Source organism: Peromyscus eremicus, chromosome 1 (assembly GCF_949786415.1).
Source record: "Peromyscus eremicus chromosome 1, PerEre_H2_v1, whole genome shotgun sequence".
Classification (NCBI taxonomy): domain Eukaryota; kingdom Metazoa; phylum Chordata; class Mammalia; order Rodentia; family Cricetidae; genus Peromyscus; species Peromyscus eremicus.
This window is the reverse complement of record NC_081416.1, coordinates 18045820-18069250: the sequence shown is the minus strand read 5'-3', so window position 1 is coordinate 18069250 and position 23431 is coordinate 18045820. Positions and strand designations below refer to the sequence as shown.

The window sequence follows — 23431 nt, the reverse complement described above, 5'->3', positions numbered from 1 at the left end:
TTCACGTCCACCACAGGGTACCGGGTCAGGAAAGGTCTCAAGCACATCAGATGGACCAGGAACCGTGGACAGAGAGATACAGTGGGGGAAGGGTCCTTACCTCAGAATACAGAAAAGGTTGATGTTGGCATTGTAGACGGAGAAGTCGATGAAGACCACCCGAGTGCCCCTGTCTAGCCATAGCCCCTCCTGAAGGCCTTGGAGGGCCTCTGCACTGGCTTGTCGGGATCCTGGAAGGTCCAAGTAGTAGCCACCCCCGCTGTAGCTTGTAAGCCTGGCCCAGTGAGAGGAGCCCCCCAGCTCACTCTGTGAATGGTATGTCCACCTGCAGAAGAAAAAACGCCATCTGTACAAAGAGGTCAGAACCAGGCTAAACACTCAGCCCCTAAGGAAGTTATGAATGCCTGGCTTCACAGTTCCACATGCATTGTGTATCTATATATACTTACTGCACTATACATGTATATGTGTGCATGTATTATATGTGATACACACATAATTTTGTGAGAAACGTATCTTATACACCTTGTATGTAATGTCACATATAGTGCACATAATATCACATACAATAGATGCACATATATCATTTTGTTTGCTACTAACAGTTGTTTGGAAAGAGAGGGAAAATACTGCCCATATTTTGCAGTAGAGGAAATGGAGACTCAGGGAATCCCAAGACAGCTATCTATCCAGTGATATCCCTGAAACTCAATTGTAAGCATCTCCCTTTTTTCACTATGTAAAATGCACTGTTGGGCCCAGGCTGTGTAGTGTACATGAAGGAAACACTTGGGCCATAAATCCAGAAATGGTTTTCTAGTTCCTGTGGTTCTGTAGCTGGCTGGCCAACCCCAGGATACCTTATTCTAGCCTCCCCCACCCCCATTTCTCTCCTGCTTCCTCCTTTCCCGTCCTCCCTACCCTCCTCCTTTCCCGTCCTCCCTACCCTCCTCCTTTCTTCTCTTCCTCCCTCATCCATCTTCCATCCCTTTCTGCTTCCTGCATCAGGACCCAGGAGTCAAACTCTCTGACCATGGCTTGGACGGCTGCATGAACTTCATTCATGGGCCACATACCCCAAGGGACTCTGCCTTCCAGGAAGGGTGGAACCGGCGCCTATGTGTGGGAACAAGGCCATGTCTTTTCTGCTAACCTGCCTCCTCCACACCTGAACAACACACACCAAAATGCGTGTCCTCAAAGAGGCATTGTTGGGACTTAGGGAGTGGTCTCCAAGTCTCCTAAGATGCCCACCCTTCAGGTTTTTAAGTTTCATACAAGTTTTTCCCACACCCTGGGCTGATGGCAAGCTCAAAGGGGTGGCCCTGCACTTTTGGCAGGGGCTCACTCACGCTGTGCCATTGAGGGACCCAAAAGGGAGCTGATCTTCCTTGTCCGGAGAGTAGACATCGTAGCAGTTCAAAATGTCCTCACGGAAGTCCTCGTGAACCACGCAGGAGTCGTTGCGCACCCGCAGCTGCCGCAACCTCGGGGCTCCCAGCAGCAGGTTCTCATAATAGATGAAGGAGTGGGAGCCACGACCCAGGCTCTGATTGTTGTACCACTTTGTCCAGTATAAACTGTCCAGGAGTGGGCCCTGAGCAAACTGGACCAGAACCTGGGTTGGGCCTGGTCCAGCCTCCTCCTAACCCAGTGCATGACATTTGCCCTCATTCCCTGGCCTTCAACTTGCCTGTTTTTGGACCCTCACAGCTGACCTTCTGAACTTGACTAAAATACAGTTTAGAATATTGTGTTTTGAAGTTCAGCTTCCCTTTCTGACCCAAACGCTAGTCCTACTCTTGCTAGTCAACCTCCAGTCGACACCCCATCTCTCTCCAACCTCCAGCTGCACTCTGGTCCAAGCTGTTCATCCAGCTTTATTCTTTAATTTTCCCCGGTTCCAGACTGACCTCCCTGGACTCTGGCCTGTCTCTCAGACCATTAAGAAGGAGAGGGAGGGGGAAGGCAGTGTCATACTTACGTCCCAGAAGTCTGCCATGCTGCTGATGGTCCGGAAGGAGACCCCAGAGTCTGATGGGGTATGTAGGAACAGCTCAGACATCACTTTGGTGTAGTAGTAGGCACTAGCGCTTGTCATTCCGTAGGTCACTAGAATATAACCCGAGAGGCGTGTCCTCAAGGTCCATCTCCCCAGAGGAGTCAAGAAATCTCACTGTTTCGGTTGGGATCCCACCAGACCTTCCCCCTGGAATTGTCTGGGGAGGGTGATGGTGCCACTAGGGAAGCCAGGGGATGCTTTAGGGAAGAATGTGACTGCAAGGTCACCTAGAAATGCTGCACTCTACTTGGTAATTCTCTGTTGGCATTGCCATTCTGAAATCTCACTTTTCTCCCTACACTCAGATTAACTGCTTAGTTCTTATTTGCCAGAGCCAAAGGATGTCTGCACTGGGACATATTTCCTGTTATTTGTTCTTGATTTTTGACTCTGAATTCCAGAGTAGGACTCAGGCTAAATATCTTGCAATGGAAAGGAAACCTTCTAAAGTCATTGATTCATAGCATGAGCATCAGCATCTCCTGTAAACAGGGTTCATTGCATTGCAGATCAGAAAAAAGCTGGCCTTTGCTCTGAATAATAGAGCCTCACTCGACCACCCTCACGCCCACAGACCAGCCCTGTGTGCCAAAAATAGAGAAGCTCCACATTTTCTTCTTAAAGGCAGGGTTTAACGTGTATATACCACTAATTTCAGAGGTTGTCCCCCAATCTGGGCTTGTCTGATGTTTCCTCAGGATTAAATTCAGGTAATGGGTTTGAGGGAGATGTGCCTCAAAGATACAGTTGTCTGCTGATATCTAACTACTGAAGTTAATTCTATTCCCTTAAGATGAAGTTTGCCAGGTGTGTTGGCAAACGCCTTTGTTTCCAGTACTAGGGAGGCAGAGGAAGGTGGATCTCTGAGTTCAAAGCCAGCCTAGTCTACAAAGCAATTTCCAGGCCAGCCAGGGCTACAGGGAATCCCTGTCTCAAATGAACAAACAAACAAACAAACAAACAGTGTCTGCTCTGTTTCTTCAATATAAATTTATGGTTTTCCTTTTTAGAATTAATATACATTTGGGACAAAGTTTGACACTATGTAAATTTCTTATTACTCATTCCTCTTTCACCTATGAGATTAAAGTATTTATTGATGAATGTTGTCTGTTACTAAGATGAATATCAAATGGTGGGTTTCTTTTCCATCAATTACTTCTTCTACATTTATTAGCTGATTGTGGTGGTTTGAATAAGAATGGCTTCCAGAGGTTCACATATTTGAATGTTTAGTCACCAGGGAGTAGAACTGTTTGAGAAGGATTAGAAGGATTAGGAGGTGTGGCCTTGTCCGAGTTGATATGGCCTTGTTGGAGGAAGTGTGTCACTGAGGGTGAGCGTTGAGGTTTCAAAAGCCCATGCCAGGTTCAACCTCTCTTTCTCTCTCTCTCTCTCTGTGTGTGTGTGTGTGTCTTTCTCTCTGTGTGTGTGTCTTTCTCTGTGTGTGTGTGTCTTTCTCTCTCTGTCTCTCTCCCTCTGCCTGCAGATCGGGATATAGCTCTCAGCTATTGTTCCAGCACCATGATGATAATGGACTAAACCTCTGAAACTGTAAGCAAGGTCCCATTAAATATTTTCCTTTATAAGAGTTGCCTTCGTTATGGTGTCTCTTCACAGCAATAGAACACTAAGAATCTGGTGTTCTTTTCAGGAAGAGATTTTATTTATCAGTTTGCACTTACGAATGCTTGGCTTCTTCCCCTTGGGGGTTCTGATTTGACATTATTATTTCTCTTGTTACTCAGTGGTATTTTTGTTTGTTTGTTTTGTTTTTGAGACAGGGTCACTCTATGTAGTTCTGGCTGCCATGGAGCTTGCTATGTAGACCAGGCTAGCCTTGAACTCACAGGGATCTGCCAGCCTTGGCATCCTGTGTGCTGGGATGAAAGACATGTGCCACCACACCTGGCTGGGTTTGGGGTTTTGCTTGTTTGTTTGTTTAACAAGATGAAAGACTGAAAACAACACATAGTATGAGCTTCTGAAATAGATCCTGGGTCATATTCTCTCTTTTGTATAACAGCTATTAGTAAAATAGTTAGTGAAATTGTAGTAAGGCTTGTTCATTAAACAAAAGTACTAGATCAATGACAATATCCTAATTTTGACAAGAGAATATTCACCATCTTAAGAAAATATACATTAAAGTATTTGGGAATAATGAGGCTTTACCCCATTATGTCCTCAAATTTATTTTCAAAATACAGTGGGGGAGGGGACAGGGCTATGGAGCATCTTCATATTTGAGTATCTAGGTGAAATGTATGAATTCTTTATATCTTCATTATAATTTTCTGTATGTGTATAATTACGTTCAAATTTTAAAGTAGGACTTCTCAGACTCTTGTGAGCAATTCCTTTAAAAAGTTTTTTCTTTTTTAACAGAACTCAGATACTAATATCTGACAAAGTAGACTTTAAACAAAAATTAGTCAGAAGAGATAAAGAAGGTCAATTGATATTGATTAAGGAAATAGTTCATTAAGAAGCTATAACAATTCTAAACACATATACACCAAATATTGTTGCACCCAATTTCATAAAGCAAACATATATAAAAGCATAGATTGGCCTCAACACAATAAAAGTGTGTAACAAAAAACAGTGACTAAAGGAGTGGAGAAACAGCCTACAGTAAGGAGGGAAGTCTTTTCTTTCTTTTCTTTTCTTTTTTTTTTCCTTCAAGATAAGTTTTCTCTGTGTGCTCTGGCCATCCTGGACCTCACTCTGTAGACCAGGCTGGCCTCAAACTCACTGAGATCTGCCTGCCTCTGCCTGGGATTAGAAGCGTGCGCCACCACCGCCACCTGGTGGAGGGAAATCTGTACTAGCTGTACATCTGATAGAATAAAATATCTAGAATACATAAGGAATTTTTAAAGTTAAATAGTAACACAATCTAGTCAATAAATGTGCAAATGAAATGAACAAACTGTTCTCAAAAGCTGAGGCACAGATGGCTCATAAACATATGAAGATATCCTACATCTTTAGCGTCAAGGAAATGCGAATCAAAGCTACACTGAGGTTCCATCACACTCTAGTGATGGCTGGATGGCCGTCATTAAGAAAACAACAACAGTGAATGCTGACGAGAATGAAGTGGAAAAGGAACCTTAGTTACTGCTAATGGAGTATAAGTGAGTCCATCCACTGTGGAAGTCAGTATGCAGGCTCCTCAGAAGATAGAAACTAGAACTACAGTGTGATCCGGCTGCACCATGCCTAGGAATATCTTTAAGGGGATCCAAGTCAGTATAACACAGAGTCACCTGCAGATCCATGTTTACTATATCACTATTCAATGCCAAGTTACACAACCACCCTACACATTCATCAACAGACGAAGGTATAAAGAAAATACAGCACATGTACAATAAAGTCAGCTGTAAAGAAGAGTGAAATTATGTCATCTGCAGGAAAACTGATGAATTGGAAATTATTATACTAAGCAAAGAAAACTAAACCCAGAAAGAAAAATATCAAATATTTTCTCTCTTATGTGTATCTTAGCTTGACATTACACACACATACGTACGCACACGTACGCACACGCACATACACACACACACACGGGGAGGGGGTAAAGGGGGAAGAGACTAGAGGAGGGAGAAAAGGGTAAAAGGGAAAGTTATTGAGGAATACTATTACCAAAGTTTTTGGTATACTTGAATGAAGGTATCTTTATGAGGGTTGGGAAAACGTTTCAGTGGATAAAGGTACTTGGAGCCAAGCCTCATGGCATGAGTTCAGTTCCCATGACCCACATAGTAGATGGAGAGAACTAACTCCCACAAGCTGTCCTCTGTGGCTCATTACACATATATGCCGTGACATGTGTAGGCACGCACACACAAAATAAATAAGTACATGTTAGAAAAAAATGAAAAAGAAATGCCTTTGTGAAACACACCACTATGTATATAAATATACACCATTAAAAATAATAACTTTATTTTTCAGATCTTGGATCATATTTTTCCTTTACACCCTATTTAGGAAGAGAAGGATTTGGGTGAACTAGAGCTTGTCTAGAGTGATCCCTGGTTACAGGTACAGAACAGACATCATAGTTCACTGGGGAGGGCCACCAGCAAAGAAGAAAGCATTGGCCCTCGGCATTATCCCTTTCCAATCTGTTAATAATGGCCAAGCCATGGCTTTCCTCCTAACGTGTCTGTGATCACCTTTCCCCAGTACGTGGGGGAAGACAGGCAATGTTCTGAGACAGGCTGCTAAGAGCCACCTCACAGAACTGAGAGCCCAGTGGACTCTCCCTGCTGACCTTGCACTCAACTGTTACACTGGTGAGTGGCCAATAGATGCTACTCTTTGCTGGACAAACAGTGGAAGAGGGGTTAGTTTCTTTTATTATTTTTAATTATGTGTATTTGTGTGTGCCTGTTGTGGGGGTATATGCAGGTGCCCAGGGAGCCAAAGAGTTGGATCCCCCGGAGTTGGAGCTATAGGTGTTTCTAAGCCACTTGATGTAGATGGGAATCAAACTCTGGTCCTTTGGAAGAGCAATCTCCCTAGACTCCCATGCAAGAGCTTTTTAAAAACACCAAAATACAGAGTAAAAATGAAGTGAATCATTTTCAAACTGTATTTGACCCATGAGCAATATAATAAAATAGTTGAAGATAACTTTTGTTTAATAGGTTTGAAAAGAATCTGGAACATTCATTGGTTTAAAAGAGAACAGTAATTCACTTAAGACTTGGGTGAGATCAGTGAAGCCAGACCTTGGCTCACCTAACAGGAATTTCAGTTGGCCAGCGACTTTACAGTGTGAGGTCAGTCTCCCTCGTGGTCATTCATTCAGAAAACTGAATGGGGAGACCTGGGCTGTCGCTGAGTAGTAGAGCATCTGTCTATGGTGAACCAGGCCTGGGTTCAATGCCCGACTTCTGCAATACCTTGGAAGGAAGCACAGTTTAAAAAATAAACATCAAATTTGGAGGTTGCTGGGGTCTGAATCCAAGCGAAGATAAGAAAAGCCCAGAGCTGCTCCAAGGGACAGTGATTATAGTGCCTGTCACATTTGCTCCTTCTGTATCTTACCCACAAGCAACCTGTGGTATGTGACATAGAGAAGCTTGTTAAAGGGCATTGCCGTAGCACTGTGCGGGGCTCAACATGTGTGTTTCTAATAAGTCCCCCTGTGCCATCGATGCTGTAGGTTCAGGGGCCACATGTGGAGTGCCACTGCTGTGACCTGTGGCAGTCAGGTGCTCAGTCACACTTGTCCTTCATGGAGACATCAAGAGGCCGTGGGTTTCCCCATCATCTAGTTCAGTGATTCTAAGATTAGGGATGGAAAGGAATTATACCTCTTCCAGGAGGTCTTAAAATCTCCCTGGAATTTGAAGTTTCCCCGGGGGAAAACTACAGAGTTCATTGCCCGTCTGAACCACTAGATGTCAGAGCAGGGGCACTGGGGCGGAAGAACACTGCAAACCACGTGTTGCCTTTTCTTAGCATCTGCATTGCTTCGGATCGGTTTCTACTCAGGTAATACGGATGCCAAGCCGACTTTCCTATGAAGAAGCAGCTTGTCTGCCTGGAACACTGGGCTCAGATGTCTCCGATAAGGACTCCATCTCATTGGCATCCTTTTCTATCCAAGAAGAGAAGTGACCAGAGTGCCCACTCCTGCCTGTGCACACCAGTTCTGGGTGCATCCTGGGCTGTGCACTTGACATGCTTTTTCATTTCGTGTGACAGTGTGTGCTATGGCGGCCCCCATTTTCCAGCCTTGAGAGAGGTTGCCAGTTGCCCCAGGTAAAAAATTAATAAAGTCAAAATTCAGATGCAAATCTGCCCACCTCCATAGTAAGCTGATTATGAACTGCTCTGAGAACTGAACTATATTTAAGAGTGAACTCATGAGGCAAAAACCCAGGCTCCATAAAAGACAGCCCTTCTGAGCCACTACTGTCTTCTGATATGAAATGGTTGCTGTCCCCAACACTCCTTTCACTGCTGGGTGTGTCAATAAAGGACTGTCTGCTGCTCCGCCTGATCTGGGTGGAGCTGGCCTTCCTGTTCCTTCAGGATCTGATGAAGGAGTGCATTGTCCTATGTATCTCAAACGGTGACACTAGACCAGGGAATGGACGCACTCAGAACTGGACCTCGACAGCTGAATGCCAGTATGTCAGGCAGGTTTTAGGGACTAGATAATGCTAGATAATGACTTCATGCGATGCTGTGGAAAGATCAGAGACCAGGAAAAGGAGTTACGGTCAAACACCAAGAGTAGATAACATCTTCCTCCTCTTCTTCCTCTTCCCCCTCCTCTTCTTGGCTGTGATGCATGCTAAATCATATTTCATATTCATGGCCTCGAGCCAAATTCACAGGTGCCCAAGCGTAGTTATAAAATAATCACCTTGATTGATACTTGACATCCCCCAGGCTTAGTATACATTATCTACCACAAGGCTGACAAAAAACCTGGGAAAGTAGGAATTACCATCTCCATTTCATGCAGATAAACTAAGGTCAAGAATGCTGTTAATAGTGAGTTCCAGGATAGCCAGAGATACCTATAGAGAGCCTGTCTCAAGAAGTAAAACAAAACAAAACAAAATGTAGTTAAATCATTTCTTCAAAGATCACAAAACAAACAAGCAGAGCAGACATTCAGACTCATGTCTCCCTTACCGCCAAGACCAGGGATTTTACCGCCATTCTTCACTACTTAACTGGACTGCTCTACCGCTCTAACTCTCCTTGGATACTCTGATTCTCCTTCTAAAACTCAGGGAGGGGAGATGGATCCGAGAGGAGTTGGAGGAGGCAACAAATATGGTCAAAACTCATCACATGAAATTCTCAAAAACCTCATTAAAAGAATCAACCCAAACCCCTAGGACGGTGCAAGTTTATAAGGTTCCTCATGAGCAAGCTCCAGCAGCTGAGTCAGAAAGTGAGTGGCAAACGCACAGGTTCACCACCTAAATAGGAGCTTTAGATCAATCAAGACATTCTAAGCTTTACTAATGGGACCCTGCTGACCAAACTATCTGTGGTGAAATTCTAGGACATGCCTACTACTCATCCTGAACATTCCCAAGCTTTTTTAAAAATAGGTAAATCTAGATCTTTAGAATACAAAAAATTATATATATGCATATATATGTACATATTTACTTTATGAGTATTAAACATGGATTAAGGGAGGCAATTGTAAGAAAAGTACCTCTAATTTTTAACACTTTAAGATCAATTTTATAGTCCATATGCTGCATATCAAAATGGCCAACACGAACTCTCCTGAAGTTTACATCTTGTTATTAATTGGAGTACTTTTCTTTTTTATTTCTTTACTCAGCAATGAAAACTATGTAAATTACTTGTGTTTTCTTCGTTGACTGCCCAGGAGCCTCAGGCTTTGTACGCATCAACAATCTTTAATTTATTATACGTTTCCTGGTACAATTTCTTTTCCTCTCTTATCTTTTCCTAGTTCTTACGCTATGTCCTTTATTATATTCTAGTGGGTTATATTTTGTTATAGCTGTGCTTTTTAATGGACATACACATGCCCCACCTATGTCCCTTTTAGACATGGGCGGGGCATAAAATACATTGTTGCTAAAGAAGCCTGAGTGTTGAAATCATTATTAACCGCTGTCATCAGGAGCTTGGGTAAGAACCTGATTTTATCCGCTCCTGTGCTTGGAGACGGGACAGTCTAGTCCTGTCTTTTGAACTGCTGGGAGACGAGCCCAGCTCAGAGCAACAGGCACAGCGATTTGTGCTTCTTTCCCAGGAGCTGCCACACGGGCCACCAAGTGCTGCAGCATGCCTCCCTGCCCCTAATTACGACTCAACAGAACACAGGTGTGCCCTTCCAGCCAGCCTCTCCTTGGGCAGGATCAGGATGCGTTCCCTGCACTAACTGACAGTGACCTTTGGAGAGCTGGGTCACCTCTGGCAGCAAGTGTACAGCTCTTTTATGAACCTACTCTACTCCTGTGTCAGAAATTGAGTGTTTCAGGCTAGTGAGGTGGTTTAGCAGGTTAAAGTGCTTGCTGCAAAACCGGATGGTACTGGCTATCTCCTGTGACCAGGAAGGAGTGGAAACCAGCCCAGCCACATAACCTTTGACCTACAGTCTGTCCTGCCAATGGGACGTGCTGGGGTAAGGGTGGCCTAGAGATTGAGGGAGTGGCCAACCAATGACCAGTATAGACTAAGACCCATGCCAGGAGAGTAAGCCCACCCTGACATTGCCTGGAGCACCAGGATCCAGAGGCTGGATGGCCCAGAGATCTAGGACAGAACCAGACACAACTGGAGAAAAAAAAAGTCCATGTAATGATGCCTAATGATATTCTGCTATCCTCATAGATTGGTGCCTAGCCTAATTGTCATCAGAGAGGCTTCACCCAGTAACTGATGGAAACAGATGCAGACCCACAGCCAAAATTAGGCAGAACTTGGGAAACCCTGCAGAATAGAGGGGAAAGGATTGTAGGAGTCAGAGGGGTCAAGGACACCACAAGAAAGCCCACAGAATCAACTAACCTGGGTTTGTAGGAGCTCATGGAGACTGAACTGACAACCAGGGAGCCTTTGTGAGACCAATCTAGGCCCTCTGCATGTGTGTTACAGTTGTGTGTTTTGATCCTCTTGTGGGACTCCTAACAGTGGGAGCAGGGGCCATCTCTGACTCTTTTGCTGGCTTTTAGGACCTTGCCCAGCCTTAATACACAGGGAGGTGCTTAGTCTTATGGCAACTTGATAGGCCATGCTTTCTTGATATCCATGGGAGGCCTGCCCTTTCCTGAACAGAAGTGGATTGGGAAGTAGGGACAGGGGGTGGGGTGGGGGGAGGGATTGTGAGGAAAGGAGGAAGGGGAAACTTTGGCTGAGATGTAAAATAAATTGAAGGAGGAGGGAAGGGAAGGGAAGGGAGGAAGGGAAAGAGGAAAAGGAAGGAAGGAAGGAAGGAAGGAAGGAAGGAAGGAAGGAGAGAAGAGAGCAGAAGAGAAGAAAGAAAGAGAAGGAAGAAAGCACTTTTCCATGTTATCCCCCACACACACAAAAAAAATCCAATGGTGAAAGCTTAACCCCCTGAAGCCTGGCAGAAGGAGAGAACTTAACCCCTGAAAGTTATCTTCTGATCCTCACATGCACACTTGGCACATGTGCACCCACAAAACACACACACACATACACACACACACACACACACACACACACACACTAATAGCAATAATAAATAAAATGTTTAAAAATAAAATGGATAGTTTATTTTTTCTAACTTTGTCATTTTAAAAAATTCAAATAAATAAAAAACAACACACCAAAATTAACCAGACCCAAAGTTGATACAACTCGAGGAATGTCTATACAGTTAGAATAGGCATTAGAAATGGAAGCTGTGAAGCTTCACATTACATTTTACACTTTCAATATCAAATACACTTTATGCACTTATCCACCGCCAAAACAAAACAAAACAAAAAATCAGTGACAGAAGTGGAATGTTCTCCCCTCTTTCATAGCTCATGCCAATTTATCCAGAAATGAAATGGCAAAGCTATGGCCATTTCATTTTTGACAAAGGAGGCAAAAACATACCTTGGAAAAAACTTAAGCAACAAATGGGGTGGGTAAACTTGATTCCTACCTACAGAAGAGTGAAATTAGATTTATACCTTTCACCTTGTACGAGAAAATCAATTCAAAAGACATCAAAGACTTTAACTTAAAACACTGGAACTTTCATAGAAAACACAGGGGTTACCTTCAAGACATTGGGCTGGCAAGACTATTTTCTGAACAAATGACCCCTTATGACTCTGTGTGGTTATGAAGCTTGCTTTTTTTAAACATTTTAAAAATTGTTTTTAGCTATGTGTATGTATGTGTTGCAGGGGGAGGGAACAGGTACGTGCATGTGTGTGCATTCGGCCTGTGGAGGTCAGAGGTGTGGGACCCCCATACACACCCAGAGCTGGAGTTAAAAGTGGCTGTGAGTCACCTGAGGTGAATATTAGGAATCGAACTCGGGTCCGGTAGGAGAGGAACACACGTTCCTCATTGTTGTGCCATCTCTCCAGGTCCCTGCAAAAAGTCTAAAATAGAACACTAACAGCTGAGAAAATATTTGCAAATCTCAACAGACGGGATTACATGAAAGGAAAAGGATTCTGTACAACCAAGGGAGCAATCAGTGGAGCATTATAACAGACAGCCCCCGGAGTCGGGGACATCTTTCCCAGCCCCACTTCAGACAAGGGACTCCTTCCAGCATTTGCAAAGAACTGCAGAAATTAAATAGCAAAGAAAGAAAACATTTTCAGACCCAAAGCCCATTGCTCTTTGCTAACAAGCTGAGGAGAATGGCAGGTTTCAGAGCTTCTCCTGCTGCCTGGAGGTCTCTTCCATGCCCACCCTCACAGCCATCCTGTGTAGACCACCTCCGCTGTGCCACGTTCTCTGGTGGCTGGAGTTGACAGGCCTAGACATCTCTCAGCACCTCTGAAGGCTTCTTCGTGAGCCCCTCTGGGCACTTGGCTTGCTGAGAAGTTCTCTGGAAAGACTGGCTATTTCTTGACAAATTGGACTCAGTGTGGCCTTTATCAAATACATAATTAGGGTTGAGGAGAGATGAGGGCAACTATTTTCAAGTTTCTGCTTTCTTGGAGGACTAGCATCCAATGTCAAGAGTCTACCTTTTCTTATGCCTTCCCTACAGCCTCCGATAATACTTTCACAATTCCTTCGCTAATCAGCGTGACATCTTGTCACAGTAGGAAAAACAAAACCTTTCACCAGTCTCTCCGGTGACTTTGAACTTGGGAGGTTTACTTTGGGCAGGACCCTGATTTCTCCATTTACGTTTACCATTGTTGCCCCTGGTGCCAAGCTACAAGGTTTCTTCTCATGTTAACTGGTACAGACTGGCAGTTCCTTCGAAATGCCTTTCCCGCTCCTCTTCATAATAATATAATGTTATGTGGGCTTCATTTCTGTCCAACCAAATGCTACATTATGAAGCTTTCATTGTATCTAAGTGTGATAAACATTTAAATAAGTTCTAGGCAGCAGGATGGGAGTGGAGGGACAGACTTCCACTTACAACTTCTGATTCGTGTCATGGAAGTGAAGGACATGCCTCCCTCTCTGGCTTCCTACTTCTTGTGAGCTGGGGTGTATGGCAAAGGTCTTGCATATTCCTAGCCTGCAGCTTTGGGGGTTAATACTTCATCCTCCAACAAATAACATAGCCAGGTAGAGAGCCCACTGTCACAATAAACAAGCCAGCACATGGCGGTGACTTCGGGGCTGCCTGACAATGCTTCCTTAGGCTTCAATGGAGCCTCTGAGACCTGCAAGACTCCCAGGTCTCCCCCGGCCTCTTTGTCCCCCACATCTTGTCATGGTTCTGAATCAGCCTTCCACCGCAGCACCCATCACAAAACATCAGAGTCCCTTGTTCCTCAAAGGCAGATGTGTCCGGTATATTTCAAGCCCTTAACAGCCATCCTAGGGTCTCGTACATAATAAAACTTCATAATGTTTGAATGAATGAGTGTGTGAATGGCCAGGATCTCATTCTTGTCTCATCCACTTTCCCCTCCAGACTATGAGGTAATCTCATTTGAGAGGCTGGGGATGTAGCTTGGTGGCAGAGCATATGCTAAGCAAGCATAAGGTCCCAGGTTTAATCCCTAGCATTAAAAAAAAAGGTGAGCCAGGCAGTGGTGTCGCACACCTTTAATCCCAGCACTCGGGAGGCAGAGCCAGGCAGATCTCTGTGAGTTCGAGGCCAGCCTGGTCTACAGAGCGAGATCCAGGACAGACACCAAAACTACACAGAGAAAACCTGTCTCGAAAAAACAAACAAACAAACAAAAAAGATGATTAACACAATGCATGTAAACATAAATAACATTTGTACTTATAACTACTATATTCTCTAAAAAGAAAAAACAATTGTCTTTTACTGAAAAATACAACATTGCATTAGAATTTACATGTCCCTGAGTGCTCAGCTTAGTAGAAGATTACTCAATTCTCATGTCAGCTTTAGTAGTCAATGTGTCACAATCTGTTGCTTTAGCTGAGGTGGAAGAAAATATGACCTTACACAGTTATGTCATTGGGTAAGAGAAGCCCTTACACTGTCCCTGAAAAGGTCACAGAAAGCCCCAGGCTCCTCTAAGCACACCTTCAAGAACCGTTGCCCTATCCCTTATTTCTGGGGCCAGAACCTCCACCCAGGCCTGAGACGTCACCCAAGCCTGACAGCTGCCGCCACCACCCAGAACACAGAGTTTGTTATTAGAACTCCTCACCTGTGTACTTTATTTCATAGTCTCAAAGATCTTTCTACAGACTACCTCCCAACAGCCTGCCATTCACACCGATGACTCCATCTCACCCATTGCTAGAATCCAGCCAAGACTGGGGCTAAGGCCAAGATACCTTTCTCCCCCTGGCTTTCCAGCTGCCAGCAAGCTCCAGACCAAGAGCCTGCTGCCATGACTCCCTAGGTGCCCAGATTTCTCTCTTTCTGGAGTGAGGTTGCCAGACACCCAATATCAAAGGGTGCCTGTCTTCATTAGGGTTTCTGTTTCTGTGATGAAGCGCAGTGACCAAAAGTATCTTTGGGAAGAAAGGATTTGTTTCCTTCTACAGCTTGTAGTCCATCATCCAGGGAAGTTAGAGCAGGAAGTCAAGGCAGAAATGGAAGGAAGAGCATGTGTAAAGGCCATGGAGGGATGCTGCTTACTGGCTTGCTTCTCATGGCTTGCTCAGCCTGCTTTCTTATAGCACCCAGGACCACCAGCAGGGATGGCGCACCCTACAGTGAGCTGGGTATATCAACATTCATCATCAGTTCAAAAAGCGAACCACAGTCTTTCTCACGGGCCAGTCTAATTGGGGCATTTTCTCAGCTGAGGTTCCTGCTTCCCAAACAACTCTGGATTGTGTCAGGCTGACATAAAGTTGTCAGCAGACCACCTGGCACCCTGCCAATGCTGACATGCACCCCTTTTTACCCCTTTCCCCGCTGCCTGCTGGAGAATCAGCGGCAGCCTGGCTGCAGACTTCTCCGAGATCTATAAAAGGCTGTCCCTACTCTGTCTCACAGGCCTGCAATCATCAGAGTCCCTGCCATGATGTCCATTTATGACACTGAGGCCTGAACTCTCCTCAGAGCCTCCACCATGCAGCGGTCTGTCTGTCTGTCTGTTCATAGTGTTAATAACTCTTCTAATAAACCTTTTTGTTTTTTTATTTTTGAGAATTTATTTATTTTTATTTTATGTGTATGAATGTTTTGTCTACATGTATGACTAAGCACCACATGCATTCAGCATACTCGGAGGCCAGAAGAGAGCATCAGATACCCTGGAGCTAGAGTTACAGGCAGGTGTGAGCTGCATATTGTGGGAGCTGGGCATTGAACCTGGGTCCTCTGGAAGAGCAGCCAGTGCCCTTAACCACTGATCCATCTCTCCAGACCTAATAAACCTTTTTCTTTTTATTCTAAAAGATAATCTGCCTCAGTGTCCCTCTTGAACCTTACACCCCAGACCCTTCACTCACGAGCGAAGTTCTCTGTGAGTTGTGTTGTTCGGTTTCCATGCTTTGCTTAGCAGAGCGAGCACTCGGATTGGTGCCAGCTGATACCAGCAACGTCTTTTCTTTCTGGCCCCTTCTACCAGTGGGGCCAGAGCCCTGATCTCACCTACAGCAAGCCAGACTGGAGATTTCAGCACCTGCCTGACTTGCACCTTAATGTAGAATGGCAACTGATATTCCTCGAGAGCCTGAGACAGACACTAAGTATCCTCTTTGTTTTCTTCCAACTTCAGATAAGCAGGTACCAGCCTCTCTTGAGTAGTAGATCAAGGCTCAAAGAGATTTAAGCATCCTAAGCTCTCTGGCTAATAACTGTTGGCACCATGACTCGAATCAGGTGGCCTTATCAGGCCATCCTAGCAGCCACACAGGGGCTCACCTGCAGACTCTGATTGGGTCTCCCCCACATAGTCTGTTTCTTTCATCATCAGTTCTAGAAATGTGCAGTTAAGAAGGACAGTTTTTCCTAATATCCTGATGATGCAAGATTCTGCCTGAAACTTGATTCCCACTGAAAGATAGCAGAGCGGTGGATTGGTGAGAAGGCTCAGCAGATAAAGGTGCCTGCTGCTAAGCCCGACAGCCTGAGTTTGGTCCCTAGAACCCACGTGGTGGAAGGAGAGAACTGACTCTGTCCTCTTATCTCCACCGTGCCCCACATAAATAGATAGATAGATAGATAGATAGATAGATAGATAGATAGATAGATAGACAGACAGACAGACAGACAGATAGATAGACAGATAGACAGATAGACAGATAGACAGATAGACAGATAGACAGACAGACAGACAGACAGACAGACAGATAGATAGATAGATAGATAGATAGATAGATAGATAGATAGATAGATAGATTTTTTTTTAAAGGCGGAGGGAGGCGAGGCAGGCACACTTCCCTACAGCCAGCAGTGACAAGGGGCAATCAACCCACACTGGTTGATGAGTAGACAGGAGTGGTGAAAGGCTGAGGTCTCTGTCCTCCTCCCCAACTCCTGGTGACCAGATCCAGCCTAGGTCATGGCTCAGAGACTCTCCTATATAGGGACAGTCCCAGGTGCACCTTTGAGATAACAAAAATGTTTCCTAAAACAAACAGCCATTGTTTCTAACAAAGGCCTTCAGTGTTTCCTCCATCAACAAAAGGCCACAGCCGTCCTTCCAAGAAGACAAAGGGCTGGAAGAGCTTTCATAAATCTCATGATGGGAGGCGGGGAGGCTGAGGAGGGGCAGGACCATCATTCACTGCCCTGTATGTCTCTGCTGGACAATACTTATGACAGGATGGACTCCGCTAATATGAGCCTTTCTGAACAGCAGGTCATTCCTGCACTATTCATAATGACAAGAATGACATTTTCCTCATCTTTTGGCGTGGAAATCATGATATCGATCCTTTACAGACTTGCCGTCATGGTCAAGTGAGGTCATAGGTGTGAGTGCTCTTTGTGGGGTTTCCAGGGCTACATAATGACATTATGAGGAGATTGATGGCTCCCCCATGCTGCCTGACTAAAGAAGATAGCTCTGTGTTAGCCAGATGAGTCACCAGACAGTCAAGCTGCTAGAGCAAAACACAAGGGACAGAACATTGGGTCGGCACGGCTGTCTGCAACTGTTAGATCCTGGGGCTCACCCCAGGCCCAACTGGTAATGTCCAACTTCAGTTCATTCTAAAATGACGGTCCTAGCAGGTGATTCCTACCACGAGTCTAACAATTCTTCCTTCCTAAAATCCCCCTCTCCTCCCAGCAAAGTCTGTCTTAGGCAATTTATACAAAATGGGTATGAATCACAAAGTAGACATAAGAAAACTGTCTATCTCCACTATGAATCAAAGACAAGAAAATTAAGGCAGATGGTTGTATCATTTTATACCTACTTAATACTAAAAATTATGAATGAGAACATCCAATTTTGATGAAGTCTTACACTGGTATGATCTTATAGCCAGAGTGCTGTAATAAATACATGCAGTGCTTACACAGAGGCCAACAGCAGCACACAACACCAAGAAGATATTCCCAACTTTGGGCTTAATCTCCTCAGCAATGCCCAAGGAACAAATTTAACAAAAGCAAGAGAAGGCAACAGGTATGGGCATGCTTACCCACAATAAATACTCAAGCAATAAGAGAAAATTTCAGTTAACTGTGATGCAACTGTGATCATAAAATTAAAATATATCAACTACTCAGAAATTCAGAAAGAGTATTGCTGATGTAATTATATATGAACGTGTATAATGTGTGTGTGTACGAATAAATGTTGGTAGTACAAAGATTTTTTAATGCCTTTGGACAGGGTGGAAGTGAATTATAAATAAAAATGTTCTTTGGAGACTGTGCCTCGTGTTTAAGTGTAGCAATAGAAGAAAGAAATGGAGACAGCAGCATCCTCTTGAGATTTAATTCTGCTTGGGTAGGGAAGGGAGTCGATTGACTGGATCATGACGGGAAATCGCCTCGTCATGAGAAACAACGCTTCTAATCACTGAGCTAGGATATGGATTGGTGTCAATAAAGTAACGTTTACATCAAGTATTCATTGTACTGGTTCAAAATCTCATCCTTGGAGAAGGCCCAATGGCTGTCGAACTGGCTTCCTGCTTCCTCCTCTTACTTTAAGTCCCCAGGGAAGCTCTTTGACACAATGACACTTTTCCTTGTTTGTGAAATGGGAGTAAAAATTGATCTAGTTTTGCAGAAACCTTGGGAGCAGTTGGTGACAGTATATGTAGCTCCAGAAACTGATCAGTAAAGCCCTGCTATTTCTGATCTTGCCAATGGTAGTGGTAAACTGAGACCTTTTGGAGAAATTGCTAACTTAAAGGTCTGGAGTCTCTAGAAGGATCCTCAAATGATACTGTACCTGGTGGAACCAAATACAATATTTAAAGGCATTTCCATATGTATTATTTCTTCATTTTTATTTTATGTGAAGTGTTTTGCCGACAAGTATGTAAATGCAGCACGTGCATGCCGTGTCTGTGGAGTCCTGAAAAGGAAATCAGATCCCCTGGACTGGAGTTACAGACATAGAACTGTGAGCTACCATGTGGGTACTGGGAAACAAACCTGGCCCTCTCCAACGGCTACCAGGTTCTTAATGCTGAGTCATCTCTCCAATTCCCTTCTTTATTTTTACAATAATAGATAATACTTGCATGAATATATGGGGCAAGGTAATGTTTCATTACATATTTATGCTGTGTATGCTGACCAACTAAGACGAATCAAAACAGCCATTACCTCTAACACTCATCAGTTTTTGTGGTTAAAAATGTTTAAACTTCTTTTTTAGTTATTTAGAAGTTTATAGTGCTTTCTAATTAAGTGTAGAGGTTATTTTTGTTGGACTACTCACTATGTAGTCCAGGCTAGCCTCAAACTCAAGTGATCTGCCTTCCTCTGCCTCTCAAATGCTGGAATTAAAGGCGTGTACCAATTAATATTCCTGTCTTAATGAAGTTACCTTCTAATACATTTTAAAAAGTAAGGACCAGGGGTATCAATCATCAATGGGGAATTTGTCTGGCATGGATGAGGTCCTGGGCTCAGGATTCAGTAATGTAAAACATCAACACAAAAATCTGAGCAGAGTGCCCAGGCTTATCTTCCCAGTACTCAGGAGAGAAAGGAAGGATGGAGTGTTCTGGGCTAACCTGGGCTGCCTGTCTTCACAAACAAACAACAGCAAACGAACTGAATAAACTAATAAAGGTAGGTTTTCCTTTTGTCTTTTGTTTTTGTTTGTTTTGAGACAGGGTCTCCCTATGTAGTTCCAGCTGTCCTGAACTCTGTATATAGAATAGGCCTACTTCAAACTCACAGATATCCTCCCGAGTACTGGGATTAAACGTGTATGCCACCACGCCAGGCCTGATTTTGTTTTTGTTTTCTAAAGCAGTTTTAGGTTCACTGTGGTGAATAAAAGGCACAGTTTCCCATACTCCTCTGGCTTCCATGTAAATACAGCCATCCCTGTATGAAAATCCTAAACAGAAAGATACACTGGTTAGACAATGGTCCGGACACTGTAACTGATGCATGGAGACCACCTTTAAAAACCCTCTTTCTTCATCTCTCTCTCCCTTCAATCTCAGGCAACCATTGCCAGCTCTTCATCTCTTCCAGAATACTATGCAGCTGGAATCATGCATCACATAGTGTTTCCACACTGACTTCTTTCTTTAAAGATTTTTGTTTTTATTTATTTTTAAAACCAGGCTGGGGGGGGCATGTAAAAGTGTTGTAATTCCACTAGAGAATACAAAGATAAATTACTTCCAGAGATTGAGTGATGTTCCTCCTGCATGATATCTCCAGAAGTAATCTTGTTATAATGTATAGAAAGGCAGGCATGTAAAAAGGAAGTTGAGATGAATTTCGTCAGAAGACTAAGAGCATCAGGGTCTGAAGTGGGAGAGCAAGGCTTCAGGTCTAAAGAAGCAGGAGAAATGTATCATAGCCACAGGCAGCCATGAGGGTAGGGGTAGGCCAAGGGAGAGGCAGGAGAGCCGGTCCCTTCAGTTTAGAAAAAAATGAATAGGTTTTCAGGGGGCTGTTTGTGTAAGTTCCATACCATGTGGCCTCTGTGAGGATAAGAGTCATAATTCAAGGTTGTCTTGTGTTTGGGTAGTGGGAGTGGGGCCCATTGGTAGCTGCACGCAGGAGGGAGAGAACTCAGCTCTGTGAGGGCTGCCACATTGTAACATGCCTGCTTACCACAGAAGTAATGATGCCACAGGGTACTGTGCACATCAGATGCCCTTTGGTACATTTCTTCCAGTAAAAGGCATCAAACTGATCAGGGTTGAGATGAGGCAACTTTGAAACTGCTGTCACAACATGATGGGCACATAATCCTGTTGGATCAGGTAGAGAGAGATAAGGACACAGAGGCTCAGAGAAGTTGAGCAACTAGTTGAAGGTCTCCCAGATGAGCCTAAATCTGCAAATTCAGAGCCCAGACTTCAGTCTCTGCATAAGCCACCCCTGGTCACTATGTGGCACTGAGTCCTTTCATGAGAAAAGGAAGTTCCTGAGCTTGGAGAACAAATTTGTTCTTAGCTGCCTAAGAACAAATAGGACACTACACGTTCATTCCCGCACTTAGAGGCTGCCACTTTGGAGAGAACAGAGAGGTATGCAGTGCAAAAGAAGAAAGATCTAGAAATGAGGTTAACTCCTGGAGCAGAAAGTCACAGATATGCCAATATCTGGCACAGAGAAGGGAGTTCCATAAATAAAAGAAAGCAGAGCTGTCCATGGTAGAATTGGCTTCCTGTGAGACAAAGAAATCCTCGAAGATATCCCCAGGGTGGGACTGGAGGGGTACCAAACAGAACCCTATGGAAGGGGTCATGATGAAGTGATACTGAACCATTTGTGTCTTTGGCCTGCACACCATCTGAATCGTCCTCTAGGATTCTCCAATAGGAAGTAAGCTCTAGTCTCTAGGATTCTCCAATAGACAGTGAGCTCCAGTCTCTAGGATTCTCCAATAGACAGTGAGCTCCAGTCTCTAGGATTCTCCAATAGACAGTGAGCTCTAGTCTCTAGGATTCTCCAATAGGAAGTGAGCTCTAGTCTCTAGGAAGTGTCTAGTCAACAGGAAGTGAGCTTGGTTCAGGATGCAAACGTGAGCCAGTCCCAGACCATTGGCCCACATCAGAGCAGTGAGCTCATAAGATAACAGACAGACAGGGCTCAAGCTTCCACCCTTTCCAGCCCCATACCCAGGAGTCGGGATGGTTCACTGTGACTCTGGAGAGCTGGAAAACTGCTAACCCTATTCAAAGCTTGTGCAGCTTGATGACAGTTATTTGCAGAGAAAGGCTTTCTTTGTGAGCCTTGGCAGCTGTCACGGGTACAAGGAGGGGAGGAACCTCCTGCCCTGACAGATGGTGACAGCGGAAAACACATCAACAAACCAGTCTCTGGTAGTCATGTGCTCAAAGGGCTTGAATGGGGCCCACAGCCCTTGTCCCATCTCCTCTGCCTCACATTGCATGGCTTACTGTAAGAGGGAAATGTTCCGAGCATCAAAACGTAGGCCCCAAAAGTGAACCTGCTCAACCACCGAAGGAATGCACAACTATTGGTAGCTGGCATAGATGACAGTTCCCATCAACACCCGCATTATCAGACCTTCAGAGTCTCTTGCCTGTGATTTGTGCATCCTGGAAAGTAGAAAGCCAGCAAGAGGGCAGATGCCAACTGGTTAGGGAGGTGCTGCAGTTGGGGGAGCGCAAGCTGCGGCATTGGTCAGCATGCAGAACACTGCTGCACGAGGCAGACAAGACCTGCTGTGCAACTCTTGAATGAATGCAGAAGCGATTTCCTCACCCACAGGCCTGTGCGTCCCAGCATTCTCGTCTTGCGTGTTCCTTGATGCCATCTTTCCAGTCTACATTTATGGTCTTTCTACTCCCTTCTCTGAACCTGGACACCAAGGTTCCCAGCTAGTGTCTGTCCCAGCTGCTGTGTGGGACAGGGCACTGCCACACCACTGAACCCCGTCTCTCTTCTCAGGAACCCTCTATGACCTGAATCATTTTTTTTTCTGCCCGTAGAGAAACATGGATCAGCTGTTATACAATAACCAATCACACAAAACTCACGAAACCCCCTAAACATTTCCACCTGTCAACACACCATGGCTGTTGTTGGCTGTTGGCTCAGTATTAGGTACTTGAACTTGAAAATTGGGTTACCCAGGAATTTGGGAGAAATGTCCTTCCATTAACAACCTGTCTACCATCTAGGTTTCCTCCACTGAACTCAGTGTGAGAAGCCATAGGAGTTGTATATTGGTGTGTACACAAAAGTCCCAGGATCTACACACGGATGTTCAATCATTACCTGCATACTTGTGTACAAACATGCCACACATGTGTGCCTCTCACAGGCAGTGGCTACTCACACAGACAGACATCCACGAGGAACACGATGTACACCACAAGCTCCCTCAGGGTGGTCTTGACATAGAGTTCTCTGTTCTCAGCTGTATTCTCAGTCAGGGTTGTTCCCCAGAGTCCTACGGGCATGAAAAGATGCTCAGAGTCCCCGACAGCACCTCTTTCCAGTTATCCATTCCTACCTGTCCCTAGACCTCACCCCATCTCCACTCAGCCCTTCCTTGCCCATCCTATGACCCCTCAGACCTGGTTACTCCACCCACACCCCTGCTTGCCCTCCTTCAAAGTCCCTGTGGGAGACAGGGTGAGAACGTTGGATCAGAGTGGAGCCGTGAAAACAGTGGGCATCTGTTTCAGGTAGGGCCTCCTCACCTCAGTCCTCCATGTACCACACTCCCCACAGCCTCTGGGTCCCCAAGTGATGACTGCCGAGCGACCTTTCTGGTAGACCAGGAGCCTGGTCTCTTGTCCTGGGACAAGCAACTCTGACACAAACAATTTGCAGACACCAAGAATTCTTCTTCTTTGGGTCATTTTTGTTCCCCCATCAAACCTTGAGGTGGCCCCTCTTCTGACTCTGACACCCCAGGAGGACCTCTCCTCATGCCCAGTACCTCTAATGCTGTGACAGATGTGGAAGCAGCAGCTGGACATCAGGGCTCTCTGGGGTCTGTCTTCAGGCTTCTTGGGTTGAGGCTGGGGGAACGCCCCACTGGAGACAGTGCAGATGCTCAGGGTCCCATTTGGGGAAGGGGGGCTGCTGTAGGCAGGATTGTCCCAGGCTCCACTCCCCAGTGTTTGCAGCTCCTGCCCCTTGAGATATTCCATAAT

General features: G+C 44.8%; 1 protein-coding gene across 1 annotated transcript in view; it reads right to left on the bottom strand.

The window, feature by feature from the left end:
- Pkd2l1 (polycystin 2 like 1, transient receptor potential cation channel) overlaps window positions 1-23431 on the bottom strand; it is a 32012-nt gene extending 8581 nt beyond the window's left edge. Inside the window, 5 exon segments of the mRNA XM_059246447.1 lie at window positions 101-325; window positions 1353-1606; window positions 1985-2112; window positions 22606-22719; window positions 23215-23431. Coding sequence (XP_059102430.1) covers window positions 101-325; window positions 1353-1606; window positions 1985-2112; window positions 22606-22719; window positions 23215-23428 — 935 coding nt within the window. The 5' untranslated portion in view covers window positions 23429-23431.